The following is a 23,734-nucleotide window of genomic DNA, read 5'->3' on the forward strand; positions in this document are numbered from 1 at the left end:
TGAAATCCCCCATGAGAACAAGGGCTAGTGATTGTGAGACTTCTTCCAGCTGCTTATAGAATATTTCATTTGCCTCTTCATCCTGGTTGGGTGGTCTATAACAGACTCCCACCATGATATCTGCCTTGTTGGTCTTTCCCCTGATTCTTACCCATAAACACTCAACCCTTTCATCACCATCGCCAAGCTCTAAACAATCAAAACACTCCCTAACATACAGGGCTACCCCACCACCTCTCCTTCCTTGCCTATCCCTTCTGAAGAGTTTATAGCCATCCATTGCAGCACTCCAGTTGTGTGAGTCATCCCACCATGTTTCCGTGATGGCAACTTTATCATAGTTTTCCTGCTGCACAATGGCTTCCAACTCTTCCTGTTTGTTGCCCATGCTGTGTACATTGGTGTAGATGCACTTCGGTTGGGCCATTGATCCTGCCACCTTTTTTCGAGAAGAAGCCCTAATTCCTGTGTGACTGTTCTCAGGTGCTTCCATGGTTTCTAACACATCAATAACCCTTTCATATTTGCTGCCACGTGGATCTCCATCTCCTACCTCCACCGAGACGGCAGACCGAAGGACCTTGCTAGCACACTGTCCCTCAAACACTGGTGTGCCACCCTCGGGCTTATCTCTAGCGAGCCTGGTTTTATCCCTTCCCCCCTTCAAATCTAGTTTAAAGCTCTTTCAATGAGCCCTGCTAACTCTTGCACAAAGATCCTTTTCCCCCTTTGATACAGGTTTACCCCATCTGTCTGCAGCAGGCCTGGTGTCACATAGACCAACCCACGATTAAAAACCCCCAAATTCTACCAGTGACACCAGGCTCGGAGCCAGGTATTGATCTGCTGGGTCTTCCTGTTTCTTCCTTCATCATTCCCTGCAACTGGAAGGATAGAGGAGAACACTACTTGTGCTCCTGATCCCTTAACCAGTCATCCCGAGACCCTAATGTGTCTCTTGATTGCTCTTGGACTTCAACTTCATTGCTGCCTACCTGAAAAATCAATAATGGATAATAATCTGAGGGCCGTACCAGGGTGGAAAGTTTTCTGGTAACATCTTTAACCTGGGCCCCAGGGAGGCAGCAGACTTCCCTAAGAAGTGGGTCCAGTTGGCAAACTGAGCCTTCTGTTCCCCACAGAAGACAGTATCCTATGACAATGACCTGTCTTTTTTCTTAATGGAAGTGGTTTTGATGCAGAGCGTAGGCTGACTTAACCTTGGCGATACTACCAACCTAGATAAACCATCGTCCTTGTCATTGTTTGGTTCCACTTGCAGAGCCACGTACTTATTATGCAAGGACATCTGGGAAGGTGGAGCAGTCACAGAGGAGGCGTGCCTGCTGCGCTGGGCAGGAACTTCTCACCATTGCCCCCTATCCCTTAAGTCACCACATTAAGCCAGGTGGAGAGAGGATAGAGAATCCTCCATACTGTGCGTCCTGTCTGTCTGTTGGGCCTGTGCCAATGAAGGTAGGGTGCAATTCCAGTAATCTATATATCTCTCTCAGACTCCCTGATACTCCTCAACCTACTCACCTCCTTCCAGAGCTCTGCCACTAAGCGGAGGAGTTCCTCTAGCTGGGCACACCTCCCACAGGTGTGCTCACTACTGCCGTCCAGTACTGGTATAAGAGTAGGGCACACCCTGCAGCCTGACACCTGGATGTCAGCATGTTCCCATCAGAGCTCTGTCTAGAAAGCTGCATCAGTCATAGAATCATAGAATGGATTGGGTTGGAAGGGACCTCAAAGATCATCTAGTTCCAACCCCCCTGCTACGGGCAGGGACACCCTCCACTAGACCATGTTGCCCAAAGCCCCATCCAACCTGGTCTGGAACACTTCCAGGGATGGGGCCTCCACAACCTCTCTGGGCAACCTGTTCCAGTGCCTCACCACCCTCACAGTAAAGGATTTCTTTCTAACATGTAATCTAAATTGACACTCCTTCAGCTTAAACCCATTACCCCTTGTCCTGTCACTACACTCCCTGATAAACAGTCCCTCTCCAGCTTTCCTGTAGGCCCCCTTCAGGTACTGCTAAGCCGCAATTAGATCTCCCCGGAGCCACCTTTTCTCCAGGCTGAACAATCCCAACTCTCTCAGCCTGTCCTCAGAGGAGAGGTGCTCCAGCCCTCTGATCAGCTTCGTGGCCCTCCTCTGGACTCACTCCAACAGCTCCATGTCTCTCTTGTACTGGGTCCCCCAGAGCTGGATGCACTACTCCAGGTGGGGTCTCACAAGAGCGGAGTAGAGGGGCAGGATCACCTCCCTCGACCTGCTGGTCACGCCTCTTTTGATGCAGCCCAGGACACGGTTGGCTTTCTGGGCTGCAAGCGCACACTGCCGGCTCATGTTGAGCTTCTCATCAATCAATACACCCAAGTCCTTCTCCTCGGGGCTGCTCTCAATCCATTCCTCGCCCAGCCTACAGTCGTGCTTGGGATTGCGCCGACCCACGTACAGGACCTTACACTCGGCCTTGTTGAACTTCATGCAGTTCGCACGGGCCCACCTCTCCAGCCTGTCCAGGTCCCTCTGGATGGCATCCCTTCCCTCCAGCGTGTCGACCCCACCACGCAGCTTGGTATCGTCCGCAAACTTGCTGAGGGTGCCCTCGATCCCGCTGTCCATGTCGCCGACAAAGATGTTGAACAGTGCCGGTCCCAGTACCGACCCCTGAGGAACGCCACTCGTCACTGTTCTCCACTTGGACATTGAGCCGTTGACCACAACTCTTTGAGTGCGACCATCCAGCCAATTCCTTCTCCACCGAGTGGTCCATCCATCGAATACACGTCTCTCCCATTTAGAGACAAGGATGTCGTGCGGGACAGTGTCAAATGCCTTGCACAAGGCCAGGTAGATGATGTCAGTTGCCCTTCCCTTATCCACCGACGCTGTCACCCCGTCATAGAAGGCCACCAAGTTTGTCAGGCACGATTTGCCCCTAGTGAAGCTGTGTTGGCTGTCACCAATCACCTCCTTGTTTTCCATGTGCCTGAGCATAGTCTCTAGGAGGGTCTGCTCCATGATCTTGCCAGGCACGGAGGTGAGACTGACCGGCCTGTAGTTCCCTGGGTCTTTCTTTTTTCCCTTCTCAAAAATGGGGGTTATGTTTCCCCTTTTCCAGTCGGTGGGAACTTCGCCGGACTGCCAGGACTTCTCAAATATGATGGCGAGTGGCCTGGCCACAAATTTTCAGCCCACATCTGCCACCTGAAGGATTACATCTACGAGCAGAGAACATCGCTGGATCCAAGGGTGGTGATATCTTTTTTCTTTTTCTTTTCTTTCTCTCTTTCTCTTTCTCTCCACCACTCTCTTTGTCTCTAACTTCATTTTCCGCACATTAGGGTAATATCGTCACAAGTTTTGCTAAGCCATTATCATTCGTAGTTCCACTAAGTTTTAAATATTGTAATAACTTTTGCCAAGCCTCTATCTTTTGTAGTTCCGCTGAGTTTTAAGTAAATTTGTGATTTGTTTGAACCTCTCGAGTAATTGTCGTTACTCCTGATTACTGTGCAGAGAATTAAAAAGTTAACCTCACCCTCACCCACCGAGTGGGACAGGTCATCGAGTCACTTCAGAAGTTGTTGGTACAGAAGCATCTCTCCTCTTGGCACCATGATTACCTGTGCTACACTGGATAATCAAAGGAAACATCCCCTCTACACATCACACAAGCAGTGCTACATGGAGTAAATGAGTAGCATTGATCATGCAACGAGCTCGACTGGGGAAACCCAACCACCCAGGAATCCTGGACTGGCCAGAAGGCAGAGATTTTGGAACATTGCCTGAGGAGGTAGCTCGTGCCCAAGAGGCACCACTACATAATGAGTTACCAGAAGATCAAAGGCATTATGCTCTGTTTACTGATGGATCCTGTCGTGTTGTAGGAAATCATTGGAAGTGGAAAGCTGCTGTGTGGAGTCTCACACACAGTTGTTGAAGGTGTCAAAGGTGAAGGCGAATTTGCAGAAGTGAAAAACATCCAGCTGACCTTAGAGATTGCTGAATGAAAAAAGTGGCCAGTACTCTACCTCTATACTGACTCCTGGATGATAGCAAATGCCCTATGTGGATGGCTACAGCAGCGGAAGAAGATCAACTGGCAGCGCGGAGGTAAACCCATTTTGGCTGCTGCACTGTTGGAAGGCATCGCTGCCTGGTTAGAAAACATTGCTCTAAGGTTAAGCACGTCAATGCTCACATGCCCAAGAACTGTGCCACTGAAGAACATCTAAACAAAGAACAGGTAGACAATGCTGTCAAAATTGAAGTGGCTCAGGTGGACCTGGACTGGGAGGGTAAGGGTGAGCTATTTGTAGTTCAATGGGCCCACGAAACATCAGGACTTCTAGGGAGAGATGCAAGAAAGACATTGAGGTGCTGGAGCATGTTCAAAGAAGGGCAACAAAGCTGGTGAAGGGTCTAGAGAACAAGTCTTATGAGGAGTGGCTGAGAGAACTGGGGTTGTTTAGTCTGGAGAAAAGGAGGCTCAGGGAAGACTTTATCGCGCTCTACAGCTACCTGGAAGGAGGTTGTAGAGAGGTGGGTGTTGGTCGCTTCTCCCAAGTAACGAGCGATAGGGCAAGAGGAAATGGCCTCAAGTTATGCCAGGGGAGATTTAGACTGGATATTAGTAATAGTTTCTTCACTGAAAGGTTTGTCAAGTATTGGAGCAGACTGCCCAGGGAAGTGGTTGAGTCACCATCGCTGGAGGTATTTAAAAAAAATGTGCAGATGTGACACTTAGGGACATGATTTAGTGGTGGACTTGGCAGTGTTAGGTTTACGGTTGCACTCCATGATCTTAAAGGTCTTTTCCAACCTAAATGATTCTATGATTCTAAGCAACATACAGATGGGCTCATGGTGGAGGGGTGGACCTGATCATGGAGGCCATCACACAGGTCACCCATGAACGTGAAACATGTGCCGCAGTCAAGCAAGCCCCACGAGTAAAATCTCCCTGGAATAGAGAGCAGTGGCTGGGTTTTTGATATGGCGAGGCCTGGGAAATTGACTTTATTGGACCACTGTCATGAACACGCCAAGGCAAGTGCTACATACTCACCATGGTGGAACCAACTACTGGGTGGCTAGAAACATATGCTGTAAACCATGCCACTGCCTGAAACACCATCTTAGGCTTTGAAGGGCAAATTTTGTGGTGACACAGTACCCCAGAAAGAATTAAAAGTCGGACAACGGGACTAATTTCTGAAATAACCTCATAAACTCTTGGGCCAAGAAACATGACATTGAGTGGGTGTATCACATCCCCTGTCACCCACAAGCCTCTGTAAAGATAGAACAATATAATGGACTGTTAAAGACTATGCTGAGAGCATTGGGCATGGAAGCACTGGGATATAAATTTAGCAGAAGCCACAGAAGATCTGCTACCATCCTGGTCCTGCCCAAACAAAGCCCCTACATACTGTTGAAGGAGATAAGGTCCCCAAAGTGTACATAGGGAATTAACTGGGGAAGACAATGTGGGTTGCTCCTCCCTTGGGAAAGGGCAAACCCGTTTATGGGATTATCTTTGCTCCAGGACCAGGGTGTACTTGGCGGGTAATGCAGAAATATGGGGAGACCCAGTGTGTGCCTCAAGGAGATTAAACCTTTGGGGAAAGATAATCTTTGATGTGAGTTGTATGTTGTAGGAAGTAATGTAGCAGGAACTACCTCAACTGACGAAGAGTGAGCTTTGCAAGTAACCCAACAAGTGCAGCAATGACCCAAACCAAACTGGTGTCGGTGCCCAACAATTGATTATGCTGTTTTTCCTGTCCTGAGCAACCACCTTGACAGATGGGGCTCAAATAACCTGTTATGAACATTTTGGTAAGTGGTGGAGGCCAATGAAATGGGGAAATAATATCTAACTATCTAAGGGAGAAGGGATAATAGTTAATGAGAATGTATAAATCTGTATATTGGATGTAAAAATGGTTTAATTGTCATATAAGTTACAAGTGTTGGCAGGAGGGGATTTCAGGAATGTGAAATAGATACAATGAGATGATCAGAAGATATGTTAATGTTTCAAATTATGTGGAATGAGCCTGATGCAAATGGGATGGAATAAGTGATGGAGATTGTACTGGGTCTGGCTGGGATGGAGTTAGCTTTCTCCATAGTAGCCCTCATAATGCTGTGCTTTGTAGAATGATGTTGATAACATACCAATGTTTTGGCTACTGCTGAGCAGCACTCACACAACATCAAGGCTGTCTCTCCACACACACACCCCCCCCCAAAGGCTGGGGGTGGGCAAGAGATTGGGAGGGGACATAGCTGGGACAGGGATATTCCATACGCTATTATGTCATGCTAAGCAATAAAAGCTAATAGAAAGGAGGAAGAGGGGACATTTGTTATTAAGGCATTTGTCTTCCAAAGCAACCACTATGCATACTGAGGCCCTACTTCCCAGCAAGTGGCTGGACAGCACCTGCTGGTGGGAAGTATAGAATAATTTTAATAATTTTTTTTTTTTTGCTTTGCTTCCATGCATGGCCTTTGCTTTCTTTCATTCAACTGCCTTTATCTCAACCCATGAGTTTTTCATCTTTCATCTTATTTTCTCCTGTTGTCCTGCTGAGGAGAGGGGAGTGAGAGTGGCTTGGTGGGCACCTGGCAGCCAGACAGTGTCAACCCACCACACATGCACACAGCTGCATAAGAAGAGACACAGACAGATGCATGTACAAACAGACATGGAGAGACACGCGCGCACACAGCTGCCGAGGAAGAGAGACCGAGAGACGCACATGCACAGAGATGCACAGGTGGAGAGACAGGGGGACATGTGCAAAGAGATGCAGAGGAAGAGCAGCAGAGCCGCATGTGCACACAGATGCAGAGATGCTTCTGCACACAGATGCAGAGGAAGAGAGACGTGCACACACAGAGAGCTGTGTGTGTACACAGACGCTGAGAGAGGCAGAGACAGGCTGGGTGGCCAGAAACATATGCTGTGATCCAGGAGGATCTGCTCCATGATCTTGCCAGGCACAGAGGTGAGACTGACTGGCCTGTAGTTCCCTGGGGTCTTCCTTTTTTCCCTTCTTAAAAATGGGGGTTATGTTTCCCCTCTTCCAGTCGGTGGGAACTTTGCCGGACTGCCAGGACTTCTCAGATATGATGGCGAGTGGCCTGGCCACTTCATCCGCCAGTTCCCTCAAGACCCGCAGATGCATCTCATCAGGTCCCATGGACTCCTGCACCTTCAGGTTCCTTAGATATTCTCGAACCTGATCTTCTCCTACAGTGGGCAGTTCTTCATTCTCCCAGTCCCTGCCTTTGCCTTCTGCGACCTGGGCAGTGTAGCTCAAGCTATTGCCAGTGAAGACTGAGGCAAAGAAGTCATTGAGTACCTCTGCCTTCTCCATATCCTGGGTAACCAGGTCGCCTGTTTCATTCCGGAGGGGACCCACATTTTCCCTCGTCCTCCTTTTATCACTGACACACCTACAGAAACTTTTCTTGTTGTTCTTAACATCCCTGGCCAGATTTAATTCTATCAGGGCTTTGGCTTTCCTATCCTGATCCCTGGCTGCTCAGACAGTTTCTCTATACTCCTCCCTGGCTACCTGCCCTTGCTTCCACCCTCTGTAGGCTTCCTGGTTTTGGTTGACTTTGCCCAGGAGCTCCTTGTTCATCCATGGGGGCCTCTTGGTGGATTTACCTGACTTCCTCTTTGCTGGGATGCATCGCTCCTGAGCTTGGAGGAGGTGACCCTTGAATATTAGCCAGCTGTCTTGGGCCCCTCTTCCCTCCAGGGCTCTGTTCCATGGCATTCTACCAAGCAGGTCCCTGAAGAGGCCAAAGTCTGCTCTGCTGAAGTCCAGGGTAGTGAGCTTGCTGCGTGCCCTCCACGCTGCCCTGAGGATCTTGAACTCCACCATTTCATGGTCACTGCATCCAAGGCTGCCCTTGAGCTTCACATCCCCTACCAGGCCCTCCTTATTGGTGAGAATAAGGTCCAGCATGGCACCTCTCCTCGTGGGCTCCTCTATCACTTGGAGGAGAAAGTTGTCATCAACGCATTCCAAGAACTTCCTGGATTGCTTGTGCTCTGCTGCGTTGTCCCTCCAGCAGATGTCAGGGTGGTTGAAGTCCCCCATAAGGACCAGGGGTTGTGAACGTGAGGCTACTCCTATCTGCCTATAGAGGGCTTCATCTGCTCGGTCTCCCTGGTCAGGTGGCCTGTAGCAGACCCCTGCTATGATGTCCCCTGCCCCAGCACTCCCTTTAATCCTGACCCATAAGCTCTCAGTTGGCTCCTCATCCATCCCCAGGTGGAGTTCCATGCACTCCAGCTGGTCATTGACATAGAGGGTGACACCCCCTCCTTGTCTGCCCTGCCTGTCCTTCCTAAAGAGCCTGTAAGAGCCATGGCAGGTGGAGAGTTTAGAAAGGCCATGGCCTTCTGCCAGGTAGGTACCATTTCTCCCTGGTCGAGCTGGCAGAGCTACAGCGCCCTTCCATTTGCACCCTTCCATCCAAACTGCTGTGCAAACTGCTGCGTGACGCCCTTGCTGATGTGCCACGCCCTGTTTCCCATCCTGATCACTAGTGCTCAGTAGGGGCTTCTTTTATACATGGGGGGCGGGGCTTTGTCGCCATTGCTCCTGGTCTTGCCCAGGTCTTGTCAGCCACTGTTGCATGAGCTGTGGGCTCCTGGTGGGTCTCTTGGCTCCCCCTGAGGTTTCCTTGGTTCAGTAAACCCCACTGTACACCTCACTAGAGTGCTCTGTTGCAGATCGTGCCAGCACTGGAGCTGCTCGTCTGGCGACTGAGTGCTAATTTTGGTTACACTGTGTTTAAATCTCCTGCCATTGCTCCTGGCCCTGCTCAGGTCTCATCAGCCATTGTCGCATGAGCAGTGGGCTCCTGTCACATCTCTCGGCTGCCCCTGAGGTTTCCCTGTTTCAGGAAACCCCACTGTACACTGCACTAGAATGACCAGTTCAGTCCCCAGTTAATGAATGTAACTGCATAGCAATGAACACGCTTGGACTGGAGTCTGCTGATTTGAACACGAAAAGGCTATATCAAGAGGACAATTTCCTTTAAAGAGCCTCTATTATGGAATCCTACTCTTCTGTCTGAGGGAAGACCTAACTTATTTTTCTGGACTAACTGCAAATCTCATTTTCTCATGCCATTTAAGGAGCTGGTTGAGGCTAGAATGAGTAATTTAGCGATGAGATGATATTATCATGAGTTTTGCTGTTATGTAGGCAATTGCATGCATTGTGAATTCTATTTTTAAAGAATATATTTAAACTATGTAAAGCACTTTAAGCTAAGGAGAGGTACTTCATATGCAATGAAGTAAAATACATTATTACCATAGCCTATCTTAAACTAAATTAACTTCTGTGTTGGGTTTGCGTGGCAAGGTTTTGGTAGCGGGGGGGCTACAGGGGTGGCTTCTGTGAGGAGCTGCTAGAAGCTTCCCCTGTGTCTGATAGAGCCAATGCCAGCCGGCTCTAAGACAGACCCACCACTGGCCAAGGCCAAGCCAATCAGCACCTCTGTGATAACATATTTAAGAAAGAGAAAAACAGTTAGAGAGGGCTTTTGCAGCTGGAGAGAGGAGTGAGAAGATGTAAGAACATCTGCAGACACCAAGGTCAGTGAAGAAGGAGGGGGAGGAGGTGCTCCAGGCGCCGGAGCAAGATTCCCCTGCAGCCCATGGTGAAGACCATGGTGAGGCAGGCTGTCCCCCTGCAGCCCATGGAGGAAGGATGAGGGGGTGTAGCGATTCCACCTGCAGCCCGTGGAGGACCCCATGCTGGAGCAGGTGGAGGCACCTGAAGGAGGCTGTGGCCCCGTGGGAAGCCCGCGCTGGAGCAAGCTCCTGGCAGGACCTGTGGCCCCGTGGAGAGAGGAGCCCACGTTGGAGCAGGTTTGCTGGCAGGACTTGTGACCCCGTGGGGGACCCATGCTGGAGCAGTTTGCTCCTGAAGGTCTGCACCCCGTGGGAGAGACCCACACAGGAGCAGTTCATGAAGGACTGTAGCCTGTGGGAAGGACTCACGTTGGAGAAGTTCGTGAAGGACTGTCTCCCGTGAGAGGGACTCCATGCTGGAGCAGGGGAATGATGAGAGGAGTCCTCCCCCTGAGGATGAAGAAGCGGCAGAAACATTGTGTGATGAACTGACTGTAACCCCCACTCCCCGTCCCCCTGTGCTGCTGAGGGGGGTGGAGGTTGAAGCCGGGAGTGAAGTTGAGCCCGGGAAGATGGGAGGGGTGGGGGGAGGTGTTTTAAGATTTGATTTTATTTCTCATTCCTCTACTCTGTTTTGCTTGGTAATAAATTGGATGAATTCCCTCTCTAAGTTCGGTCTGTTTTGCTCGTGACGATAATTAGAGAATGATCTCTCCCTGTCCTTATCTCGACCCACAAGCTTTTCGTTGTGCCTTTTCTCCCCTGTGTAATGAAGGAGGGGAGTGATAGAGCGGCTCTGGTGGGCACCTGGCCCTCAGCCAGGGTCAACCCACCACAACTTCATAAGCAGAAGAGTCACATTTCAAAGGTGGGATGCAGAGATCTTCAGAACTGTGCCAACACACACTGACTGGCTTTCACTCTTCTCTAATAGAGCCTAGATTTTTGTTTTTTTCTTAATTAAAAAATGTATCAATGTTTTCACTGAATGCTGCAGCTCTCTATACACTGATACTACTCAGAAGAAAAAAAGAAAAAAACCACTCTACAGGAGGACTAATAGTAGTTAATGTTATGTGACCTCCATTGCCAACTGATTTGTCAAAGAGAGCTCACTCATTTTTTCTCTTTGGAAAGGAATACACAGAGTTTAAGACATTTGCATCCATGTTCTCAACACACTCTTACCTGATCATGAATGTCAACCATCACCGTGTTCTGCTGTGGCGGGTGAGCAGCTGGGTGCAACATACGATGGGATATATTTGAAGGGTTAAAGGCTTGGCTCTCTTCTATTACTTGCTGCTGTCCATAGGAGAGATGGTGATAGTTTTCATCTTGGCTAACAGAATTGTGTCGAGACAGACGATCCCTTCTTGCTCTCTGACGGCGAACAGGAGGACTAAAAACACATAAAGAAAAAGATGAAAGATCACATTAAGAAAGGTTTGTGCACTTATAACTAGAATCGCAAAGAACTCAGTAGTAAGGATATTTTTACACCGGAAAGTTTTGCTAGACCAAGTATGTTAGCTTGTCATACAATCTCTCATTGAGAAAATTTCTGAAAGCCCTAGCATAGATGCTTATTTCAGCATGAGTGCTTAAGCATAGCTTAATACAAGAAAGGAAACTAGAAGAAGCATTTTTATAGAAATATTACCTTCACAAAACTTGTTAAAAAGACCTTTGAGCACTAGATTCACAGAATCACAGAATGTTTGAGGTTGAAAAGGTCCTCTGGAGGTCAGCTAGTCAAACCCCCCTGCTCAAGCAGGGCCACCAAAAGTTGATTGCCCAGGACCATGTCAGGATGGCTTTTGAATATTTCCAGGGAGGGAGACTCCACAGTCTCTCTGGGCAACCTGTTCCCATGTTTGGTCACCCTCACAGTAAAAAAGTGTTTCCTGATGTTCAGACAGACCTTCCTGTGTTTCACTTTGTGCTCATTGCCTCTTGTCTTCCCACTGGGCACCAGTGAAAAGAGCCTGGCTCTGTCCTCTTTGCAGCCTCCCTTCAGATATTTATATACAGTGATAAGATGCCCCCTGAACCTTCTCTTCTCCAGGCTAAAAAGTTCCATCTCTCTCAGCCTTCCCTCATAGGAGGGATGCTCCACTCCCTTAAAACCATCCTTGTGGCCCTTCTTTGAACTCTCTCCAGTATATCCATGTCTCTCTTGTACTGGGGATCCCAGAAATGGACACAGGACTCCAGGTGTGGCCTTACCAGTGCTGAGCAGAGGGGAAGGATACCTCCATCAACATGTGAGACTCTGCCACTTGACTGTTATCGTAGGCTTAGGCAGACTGCCGACATCCTGCATTCTGACACTCTGCCCCTTGACTTTGATAGCATAGGCAGGGTCCCACCCACATTCCATATAAAGTTTGAATCTTTCAAATCACACTACCATTGGTGGAGCCAAGGGGTGGTGCGACTCTCACTCCCATTCAAAAGGCATTTGCATGGTTGGCTGTTGCTCCCAGATGACCTGGACATCACATGTTCCTGGCAGTCCACCAGAGCCATGGCATTACTTATAATTGTGTGTTTGCTATCGGTGATCTGGTGGTCACCATATGGGTGCATCATTGTATTGGGTCTGGCTGGGATGGAGTTAACTTTCATCAGCCCTCACTTGTAGTGAGAAAGGTGTTGATAACATATCAGTGTTTTGGCTACTGCTGAGCAGTGCTCACACAGCACCAAGGCCATGTCTCCAACCCTAGTCCCCCCCAAAGGTCAGTAGGCTGGAGGTAGGCAGGACAGCTGACCCAAACTGACCAAAGAGATACTCCATACCATATGACATTGTGCTCAGCAATAAAAACTAAGAGAAAGGAGGAGGAGGGGGAGCAGCATTTGTTATTAAGACATTTGTCTTCCAAAGCAACTGCTATGTGTACTGAGGCCCTACTTCCCAGGAAGTGGCTGGACATTGCCTGCTGATAGGAAGTAGAGAATAATTTGCTTGTTTGTTTCCTTTGCTTCCATGCATGGCCTTTGCATTTCTTTATTAAACTGCCTTTACCTTGACTCACAAGTTTTTCATCTGATTTTCTTGTGTCCCTGTCCCGCTGAGGAGGTGAGTGATAGAGCAGCTTGGTGAGCACCTGGCAGCCAGTCAAGGTTGATTCACCACAGTGGTTCCTACTGCCTCAATAAAGTTTTTTTTTATAATGTGTTGTCAGACTCCATTACTGTTCAGACTACAACCTGCTAGCAACACTCCTCCTAATGCAACCCAGGTTACTATTGGTCTTCTTTACCACAAGGGTGCATTGCTGGCTCATGTTCAACTTGGTGTCCATCAGGACCCCCAGGTCCTTTTCTGATGAGCTGCTTTCCAGCCATTCAGCCCCCCAGCATATATTCAGACATGGGGTTATTCCTCCCCAGGTGCAGGACTTTGCCCTTCCCATTGTTGTACTAAAGGTTCAGTAACCCTAAAACCTCTTGGTTTAGGGTTCAGCAACCCTAAAACCAAGAATGCAAATTTCAGTAGACTTCCACATATTTACATGACTTGTGTGCTTCACAAAAATTATCTTTAGAGGCTCCTAACGAGTTGCAACTGTGATAATTTTCTATTTTACAATGAGTAACTGACATTTAAACCAGCTGAAGCTAGCACATCTGCTTATTTTGAGTAAGCAATTTAGAGACTTGGGATTTGACAATGTACTCATGAGGCACACAACTAATAACTTATTCATAAAAAAAGTTTGGATGAAGTCACTCACATGGTATTTCTCATAAATTTTGCAGTAGAACAAACTAAGTAGAGACCATCCCACAGGGCCCCGCTTGATTCCACAACATACCTTCCAATCTCCACAAATAAATAAATTATCCATTGCATGTAGAATCATTCAAGTTATATGGGATTTAGTGCTACCCTGGGTACAGGCTCAGTGAGTCAAACTGCAGGAAAGAAACAGAAGGGGTCTGTGAACACTAGAGCACATCCTTTCCGATGCAGCCTGGAACAGAATGCAAGATTCTCAGCTTTCATCATTCCTTTTGCTATCATCAAACAACCCTGAAACATATTGGCAACTCACTACATAACCCTGACATTTTTTCAAGCTGCACCCAATTTCGCTACTGAAGGGATGGAAGAGAAGGAGAAGGATACTACCACAGTTGTTCAGATGCTATTGCGATTGTATCATAGTCTGCCTTAGATTACTCATAGTCATAGACTGTATCATTGTCCCTCTCTGCATTATTAGTATGATCTACCTGTTTGGTGGTTTGCATTAGGACAATTTTCTTTCCTCTGTGTGATTCTAATCCTAGAGCAGATAATACTTAAGGCAGTAGACATCCATTTTTCCTTGGAATATTCTAATTATGGCTTTAAAGCTGCTATTTCCTACTTAAACAAACAAACAAAAACTTCCGATGCATACACATGCTCCAAATGCTTTTAATATAAAACATATATGCAGGGACTTATGTTTAAAAGAATTGTAGGAGGGAAGGAGAGTTACCAACGAAAGTCCTAATTGCTTCGAAGAACAAATAAGCAAATTCCCTAATTATGATCAGCACTGATCCTCAGAGCAGCTTCTTTTAAGACTACTTCTAGAAAGAGAGAGGTAGAAGTAGAAGGGTGTAGGGTTGGGTTTTGGCATTGCTTCTGGGGTGGGTTTTTTCCTCCAGTTGGGCAGAACAAAATTCTCTGAAAGCAGCAAAATTGGAAACAAAAGATTATTTTACTATGTAGAGCTATAAAAAAAATCATTTATCAAAACTCAGAGTATCCAGATACACAGCTCTAAAAGCTTTCTAAATTTCTAATTTATTGTGAATGATTCAGGAAGAGTAGTCAGAATTGCATCTAAATTATTAAATACCTATATTGAAGTTGCACTTCAACTTTTTTCTTCCAAACACTGTGCTAGATGTAAAAAAAACAGTCCCTGGAACCCAAAATCATTTACAGTCTAAAAAAGATGATGTGTCCAGCTGAGTTAAAGTGGGTCAGATGGAAGCAGACAGAAGAACACATAGTGAGTATGATCTTTAGGCAGGAACAGCCATCACAAGCTGTCCAGAACTGAAGAGCCTCGATGTCAATGTCCTCTAAGGTAATTTCTTTGAAGCAGCAACTTTTTTAATGCCCTTACTCTTTTGAACTGAAATTACTATTATGGCAAAGAAGAAAGGAAGAACAAGTAGAAAATGCAGCATAGCATAGCAAAGGGACAGAAGTCCCCACTTTCCAGTGATTGGTAGAAAGATAGTGGAGTTGTACTTTAAAGTTCCACACATGCACCTGTTGTGCTTACAATACAAAAAACTTCTGAATCAAAGGACAATAAAATTGGGAAAGCATCTTCTACAGATTCAAAATAAAAAGCAGAACAAAAGAGAATCTCTTTAAGTTTTTGGGGTTTAGTGTTTAGTATAAGACTTACTTGCCAGCTGTCCAAAGCAAAAGGGATTCAGAACAGTCTCCAGTCAGAGCAACGAAAGAATTTTTCCTATGGCAAGGAATGGATGTGGTGATGGATAACGAACTTGGACATTGGAATGTACAACTGACTTGGAATGTACATTCTCAAAAAGAAAGGCAACTTGACATCACTCATAAGCATTATGTAAAACTCTATTAAGGCTATCTTCTTAATGCAATATGCATTTGCTTATCATGAATCTGAAAATCCCAATTGAAAATAGGGCCTCATTTTACTAGGCATGGTACAGAAATCTCTGATCAAAAGAGCTTATAGTATAAACAGCAATCCAAATAATAAGAAAAAAAAAATTCCAGATAATAAAGATCCTACAGAAATCCACTGCAAAACATGGCAAAGATGCAGGCTGTGTCTATATTAGCAAGAAGTGTGGACCAATCTTAGTGAATCTATAGAGCAAACCAGTTGGCAATGAGTATCAAATATCCACCCTATATGCATTTCAGGAAACTAGAACTAGCCCAAACACTGAATACCCATTTACAGCTGGAGTACATCTTCCAGTTTAGCTTTAACTGAAAAGAATCCAGTTTGTGAGGTCCAAGATCACTCCACAATAGGAACAATTTCATGATAAGCAGCAACAATAAGGAAATTTGCTTTGAATGATTCAAACTAAAACATTAATAAGATTGGTGGCAGTCTGGGCTGCAGTGATCATGCCCTGGTGGAATTCATGATCCAGAGGGATACAGGCCAGGCAAAGAGTAGAATCAGGACCCCGAATTTTAAGAGAGCAAACTTTCAGTTGTTTAAGGAATTAAGTGAATGGGACCCCCTGGGAAACTACCCTCAGAGATAAAGGGGCTGAACAGAGCTGGCAGCTCTTTAAGGACATTTTTCTTAGAGCGCAAGAGCTCTCAATTTCCATGTGTAAGAAATCAGGCAAAGGCGGCAGGAGACTAGCATGGTTGAGTAAGGACCTCCTGGTCAAAATAAAATGTAAGCAGGAAATGCATAGGCAGTGGAACAAAGGACACTTGTGGTTTAACCCCAGCTGGCAATTAAGCACCACACAGCCACTTGCTCACTCCACCCTGACAATAAATAGGGTTTTATTCTTGTATTGGGTTTATGTGGCAAGGTTTTAGTAGCAGGGTGGCTGCAGGGGTGGCTTCTGTGAGCAGATGCCAGAAGTTACCCCCATACTGGACAGAGCCAGTTCTAGCCAGCTCCAAGGCTGGCCGAAGCTGAGCCAATCAGCAATGGAGCACCTCTGTGAAAACATATTTAAGAAAGGGTAAAAAATGCTGCACAACAGCAGCTGGGAGACAGGAGTGAGAATGTGAGAGAAACAACCCTGCAAACACGAAGGTCAGTGCAGAAGGAGGGGGAGGAGGTGCTCCAGGCGCTGGAGCAGAGATTCCCCTGCAGCCTGTGGTGAAGACCATGGTGAAGCAGGCTGTCCCCCTTGCAGCCTGTGGAGGATAATGGTGGAGCAGACATCCACTCTGCAGCCTGTGGAGGACCTCACGCCACAGCAGGTGGATTTGTCCTGAAGGAAGCTGCAGCCCGTAGAGAGTCCACACAGGAGCAGACTCTTGACAGGACCTGTGACCCCATGGAAAGAAGCCATGATGGAGCAGTTCTTGAAGAACTGCAGCCCGTGGAAAGGACCCATATTAGAGAAGTTCACGAAGGACTGTCTCTCATGGGAGAGACTCCATGACTAGAGCAGGGGAAGAGCATGAGGAGGAAGGAGCGGCAGACACTGACCACAACCCCCATCCCCCATAACCCTGTGCCACTCAGGAATAGGAGGTAGAAGAGTCATAAGTGAAGTTGAGTCTGGGAAGATGGGAGAGGTGGGGGGATGGTATTTTCAGATTTGTTCTTATTTCTCATTATCCTACTCTGTTTAATTGGCAACAAATTAAATTAATTTCTGCAAGCTGAGTTTGTTTTGCCTGTGACTGTAATTGCTGAATGATCTCCCTGTCCTCATCTCGACCCACAAGCTTTTAGTCATATTTTTCTCCCCCTGTCCTATTGAGGAGGTGGAGTGATAGAGCGGCTTGGTGGGCAACTAGCAGCTAACCAAGGTCAACCCACGACAATTCCCCTCTTCCCATTTTTTTAAATACTTATTTCTCCAGTAGAGAATGAGAGAAAGAATCCAGCTCACAACAGAAAATGTTAATAAGCATTCTCTTCTCCAATTTCTCTCTACTCTTACAAATTATTGAAAGATGCAAGAACTTAAATTACTTTCAATACAGAGTTTTCTGTTGCACTTATTATAATTTAGTCCAAAAAAAAATCAAAAGAAGCATTAGAATATTTATCATATAATAAATACTATTCAGTGTTGCCTGAAATAGGCTTCCCCTGAGTTAACAATAGAGAGAATAAGAAACTGGTCCCTAACCTAAATAGCTTACTTACCTCCTTCTACTTCGCACAGGTGTGCTGCAGCGTTCCCCGGAATAGTGATGTTGGTTGGATCGAGCCAAAGGAGGTTGCCTATTTGATGCCATCTCCCATGGTTGCATTGGTGGTGATGCAGTTGGTGATGCCGCTGTATAGTCAAAGACTGAATGAGAAAGGCGTTGTCTCTTGGGACTTGAACTATCTTCACTCTGTGCCAATGTAGACAAAAAAACCCTCAGCTGAGTGATTTGTTTCCCATATTGAAACTCCAATATTATTTACTCCAGCTAGCATTAGAGAGGGAGACTTAACACATGTCCTGGTTCTGGCTAGGATAGAGTTAATTACACAAGGAGCCAGGACAGGTGAGCCAAGCTGGCTGGGAGCTATTCCATACCATGTGATGTCATGCTCACCATAAAAGGGGGCTAGTTGGGGAGGGGCAGGTTCAGCTTGGCTCTGGGAGGGGCTGAGCGTCCGGTGGGTCAGTCTTGGGATCAGTAAATTGCTTTCTGTTATCACCCATTGTTACTATCTGTTATCAGCACTGTTGTTGATTGTTTCCCTCTCCCTTGCTGTCCCAGTAAACTGTCCTTATCCCAACCCATGAGGCTTTGCCTTTGTTTTTCCATTCTCCTCCCCATCCCGCCGGGGGAGGGGTGAGCGAGCGGCTGCATGGTGCTCAGCTGCCGGCTGGAGCTAAACCAGGTCAACAGACTAGATGAAAACACCATAAAGGTAAACAACTATAATTAGCTGTAGAACCTACTGCCTTCATATTGCAAACACTAGGTTTAAGTTTGTGTATTTTACTGAAGTTCTACTTGGACTAGGTAGCTCCTAGAGTTGTCAGTGTTAGTGATATGAAAATCATTCACCTCCAAGTTTACATTTTGTCCTTGTGTTGGGTTTGTGTGGCGAGGTTTTGGTGGAGGGGGGGGCTACAGAGGCGACTTCTGCGAGAAGCTGCTAGAAGCTTCCCCCATGTCCGATAGAGCCAATGCTAGCTGGCTCCAAGACAGAACCGTTGCTGGCCAAGGCTGAGCCAATCAGTGACAGTGGTAGTGCCTCTGTGATAACATATTTAAGAGGGAAAAAACCAACAAGGGCAATTGTATCCAGAGAGAGGAGTGACAATATGTGAGAGAAACAACTCTGCAGACACCAAGGTCAGTGCAGAAGGAGGGGGAGGAGGTGCTCCAGGTGCCAGAGCAGAGATCCCCCTGTAGCCTGTGGAGAAGGCCATGGTGAAGCAGGCTGTCCCCCTGCAGCCCATGGAGGTTGTAGGTGGAGCAGATATCCACCTGCAGCCCATGGAGGACCCCATCCTGGAGCAGGTGGAGACACCTGAAGGAGGCTGTGACCCCGTGAGAAACCCGTGCTGGAGCAGGCTCCTGGCAGAACCTGTGGAGAGAGGAGCCCACACTGGAACAGGTCTTCTGGCAGGACTTGTGACCCTGTGGGGGACCCATGCTGTAGCAGTCTGTTCCTGAAGGACTGCATCCCGTGGAAAGGACCCACGCTGGAGCAGTTCATGAAGAACTATAGCCCATGGGAAGGCTTCACATTGGAGAAGTTCTAGAGGACTGTCTCCTGTGGCAGGGACCCATGGGAATATCAGGGAAAGAGTGTGAGGAGTCCTTCCCTTGAGGAGGAAGGAGTGGTAGAGACAATGTGTGATGACCTGACCGCAACCCCCATTCCCCATCCCCCTATGCCACTCAGGGGGAGTAGGTAGAGAATTCAGGAGTAAAGTTGAGCCCAGGAAGAAGGGAGGGGTGGGGGGAAGTTTTTTTAAGATTTCGTTTTACTTCTCATTCAACTCTGATTTGATTGGTAATAAATTAAATTAACTTTTCCTAAGTTGAGTCTGTTTTACCCGTGGCGGTAATTGGTGAATGAGCTCTCCCTGTCTTTATCTCAACCCACAAGCCTTTTGTTATATTTTCTCTCCCCTGTGCAGCTGAGGAGAGGGAGTGATAGAGCAGCTTTGATGGGTACCTGGCATCCATCCAGGGTCAACCCACCACAACTGAACAGGAATTGTTACCTCTCCTTTTCACTGCTTGTCCCTGCTTAAAATGGTTACCTAGACCTCTCTTCTTCACCATAGTAATTTCAGTTAAGAGATATGATGTGATGAGTTTAAGAAACCAAATATTTGCAGTCATTTGCAGAGAAAACTGAGCTTCTCTACAATAACTGTCATCTTGAACTGCCCACTCTAACCCTGTTAGAAGCCTTTTGTTTCACATATGTTTAAAGACTATCATGTTTTAAAGCCTTTCTACACTTATTCATTCCTCACAATTTTCCTCAGTCTACCAAATATTCATTTTCTTCCTATTTTATTGGCCCTCTTATAGTTTTTAGCTTTAAAGGAGATTGATTTCCACTTTGTGAACACTATCTGTTGAGTGGAATATTTCATAGAATCATCTAACAGCCAAGGTTGGAAGGGACTTTGAAAGATCATCTGGTCCAACCTTTCATGGGAAAGGGAGCCTAGATGTGATTATCTAGCACCCTGTCCAATCACATCTCGAAAACCTTCAGTGATGGGGGACTCTACTACATCCCTGGGAAAGTTGTTTCAGTGAATGATTGTTCTCACTGTAAAAAATTTCTTTCCTAAATCAAGATGAAGCCCCTCCCAGTACAACTTGGACCTGTTGTCCCTTGTCTTCTCCATGTGGATCCTTGTGAATAGAGGGCCTCTGTCCTCTTTGTAGCTGCCCTTTAAGTACTACAATACTGTGATGATGTCCCCCCTGAGCCTTCTCTTCTCCAGAGAGAAAAGACCCAACTCCTTCAGTCTCTCCTCATAGGGCAGGTTCTCTAGCCCTTTGATCATCTTCGTGACCCTCCTTTGGGCCTACTCCAGTCTCTCCATGTCTTTCTTGAATTGTGAGAACCAGAACTGGACACAGTACTCCAGGTGTGGCCTGACAAGCACTGAGTAGAGTAGGATGATCACATTTCTATCTCTGCTTGTAATGCCCCTGCAGATGCAGCCCAGTGTCCTGGTTTCAGGTGAGAGGATTGATTTTTCTTCATAGTAGCTAGTGTGGGGATATGTTTTGGATTTGTGCTGGAAACAGTGTTGATAAGAGAGAGATGTTTTTGTTATATAGAGGTGGTTTTTTGTTATTGTTGAGCAGTGCTTACACAGAGTCAAGGCCTTTTCTGCTTCTCACATGGCCATGCCAGTGGGATGGCTGGGGGTGCACAAGAAGCTGGGCGGGGACACAGCCAGGGCAGCTGACCCCGACTGACCAAAGGGATATTCCATACCATATGATGTCATGCTCAGTTTATAAGAGCCTTGGGGAAGAGGAGGGACTGGGGGGTGGCGGCACCATTCGGAGTGATGGTGTTTATCTTCCCAAGTAACTGTTACACGTGATGGAGCCCTGCTTTCCTGGAGATGGCTGAACACCTGCCTGCCCATGGGAAGTGGTTAATGAATTGCTTGTCTTGCTTTGCTTGCACATGTGGCTTTTGCTTTGCTTATTAAACTGTCTTTATCTCAACCCATGAGTTTTCTCACTTTCACTTTTCCGATTCTCTCCCCCATCCCAACCGGGAGGAGTGAGCGAGCGGCTGCGTGGTGCTCAGCTGCCGGCGGGGGTAAAACCACAACACCCAGGATCTGATTTTCCTTTGTTGCTGCAGGAGCACACTGCTGACTCATGTTCAGCTTCTTGCCCACCAGGCCCCTTTCAGCAAGGCTGCTCCCCAGTCACACAGATCCTAGCCTGTACTGAGCTCTTTGATTATGTCATCCCAGGTGCAGGACCTTGCACTTGTCTTTGCTAAACTTCATATTGTTCTTGCTAGTTTACTCTTCCAGCCTGTCCAAGTCTCTCTGTAAGATGTCTCTCCCTTCTGACATGTCCACCTCACCACCCAGTTTGGTGTCATCACCAAACTTGGTGAGAGAGTGCTTTCAGTCCCATCATCCAGATCATTTATGAAGATGTTGAACAGCGTGAGGCCCAGTATCAATCCCTGGGGGACCTCACTTGTGACAAGCTGCCAGCCTGAGTAAAACCCATTGATAACCACCCTTTGCCAATTTCCTACCCATCTCACAGACCTGAAGTAAGGCTAATTGTCCTGTAGTTTCCTGGGTTCTCTTTTGGGCCCTTCTTGTAAATGGGTGTGACATTTGCCCTCTTCCAGTTGTCAGGGACATCCCCTGATCTCCATGACTTTTCAGTGATTATAGACAGAAGCCCTATTTCTCTTGCTGCTTGCTGGGTAACTTGTTTTCTTGCTTTCTTTTCAGCTCACACCTGTATAAGCAGACTCTTTTTCTAATCCTTAAGCTATATCAACATATGAGAAGAAAAAAGTATTTTCCCCTCTTGATTTTAGTCTTTCTGACTATATTTCACCTCTTTTCAGACCCTTATTTTAAAGTTACATGCCACAAGCTGGAGTTTTTTCCCCTACTAAACCCTTACTCAAGCAGTTATCATTACTAATCCTAGTAATGATTAGGCAGGAGAAAAAGGTGAGATATCAAAAGAAAAGAACCATGCAATACCTGGGGGATGCCAAATTTTAATATCTTGTTTGTTTTTCACAGAATGCTTGAGGTTGGAAGGGACCTCTGGAGGTCATCTAGTCCACCCCCTCTGCTCAAGCAACTAGAACCAGTTGCCCAGAACCATGTCCAGACAGTTTTTTAATATCTCCAAGGAGAGATACTCCAAAATGTCTCTGGGCAACTAGAGTGCTCAGTCACCCTCACAGTAAAAAAGTGCTTCCTAATGTTCAGACGGAACCTCTTGTGTTTCACTTTGTGCTCATTGCCTCTCGTCCTGTTACTGAGCAACACTGAAGAAAATCTGTCTCCATCTTCTTTGCAGTCTCCCTTCAGATATTTATATACATTAATAATGAGATCACCCCTGAGCCTTGTCTTCTCTAGGCTGAACAGCCACAGATCTCTCAGCCCTTCCTCATAGGAGAGATGCTTCAGTCCCATAATCATCTTAATGGCCCTTCACTGGACTCTCTCCAGTATATCCATGTCTCTCTTATACTGGGGAGCCCAGAACTGGACACAGGACTCCAGGTTTGGCCTCACCAGTGCTGAATAAAGGGGAAGGATCACCTTCCTTGACCTGCTGGCAACACTCCTCATGCAGCCCAGGATACCACTAGCCTTTTTTACCACAAAGGCACATTGCTGGCTCATATTAAACTTGGTGTCGACCAGGATCCCCAGGTCCTTTTCTGCCAAGCTGCTTTCCAGTTGGGCAGCCCCCAGCATGTACTGGTGGATGGGATTATTCCTCCCCAGGTGCGGGATTTTGCACTTGTTGAACTGCATGAAGTTCCTGTCAACCCATTTCTCCAACCTGTCCAGGTCCCTCAGGATGGCAGCACAACATCCACTGCTCTCCCCTCATCCACCCAGCCAGTTATGCCATCATAGAAGGCTGTCAGATTGGTCAGGCATGATTTCCCCTTGGTGAATCCATGCTGACCACTCCCAATAACCTTCTTCTCCTCCACGTGCTTATCAATGACCCCCAGAATGAGCTGTTCCATCACCTTTCCAGGGATGGAGGTGAGGCTGACTGGCCTGTAGTTTCCCGGGTCCTCCTTCTTGCCCTTTTTGGAGACCGGAGTGACATTGGCTTTCCTCCAGTCCTCAGGCACCTCTCCTGTTCTCCGTGACCTTTCAAAGATGATGGAGAGTGGCATAGCAATAACATCTGCCAGCTCCCTGAGCACTTGTGGGTGCATCCCACCGGGGCCCATGGATTTGTGGATGTCGAGTTTGCCTAAATGTTCTCTAACCCGATCCTCCTCCACCAAGGGAAGGTCTTCCTTTCTCCAGACTTTCTCTTTTACCTCCGGGGTCTAGGATTCCTGAGGGCCGACCTTAGCAGTAAAGACTGAAGGAAAGAAGGCATTCAATAACTCTGCTTTCTCTGTATCCTCCGTCACCAGGGCACCCACTTCATTCAGCAGCGGCCCCACATTTTCCCTAATCTTCCTTTTTCTGCTGATGTACTTGAAGAAGCCCTCCTTCTTGTCCTTGACATCCCTTGCCAGATTTAATTGCAAGTGGGCCTTAGCCTTCCTCGTTGCATTGCTGCACACGCTGACTACATTCCTATATTCCTCCCAAGTGGCCAGTCCCTTTTTC

General features: G+C 47.0%; 1 protein-coding gene and 1 long non-coding RNA gene across 2 annotated transcripts in view; both read right to left on the reverse strand.

Moving 5' to 3' along the window:
* The window catches only part of LOC142599267 (uncharacterized), a 675,914-nt gene that overhangs the window by 492,418 nt on the left and 159,762 nt on the right, over window positions 1-23,734 (reverse strand). The gene's annotated exons all lie outside the window — the stretch shown is intronic.
* LOC142599172 (E3 ubiquitin-protein ligase RNF38-like) overlaps window positions 1-23,734 on the reverse strand; it is a 231,660-nt gene that overhangs the window by 70,563 nt on the left and 137,363 nt on the right. Inside the window, exons 3-4 of the mRNA XM_075738987.1 lie at window positions 17,581-17,774; window positions 10,895-11,108 (exon numbers count right to left, since the gene is read on the reverse strand). Of these exons, the coding sequence (XP_075595102.1) occupies window positions 10,895-11,108; window positions 17,581-17,774 (408 nt within the window). The remainder of the gene's footprint in view (window positions 1-10,894; window positions 11,109-17,580; window positions 17,775-23,734) is intronic.

This window comes from Balearica regulorum, chromosome W, assembly GCF_011004875.1.
Source record: "Balearica regulorum gibbericeps isolate bBalReg1 chromosome W, bBalReg1.pri, whole genome shotgun sequence".
Taxonomy (NCBI): domain Eukaryota; kingdom Metazoa; phylum Chordata; class Aves; order Gruiformes; family Gruidae; genus Balearica; species Balearica regulorum.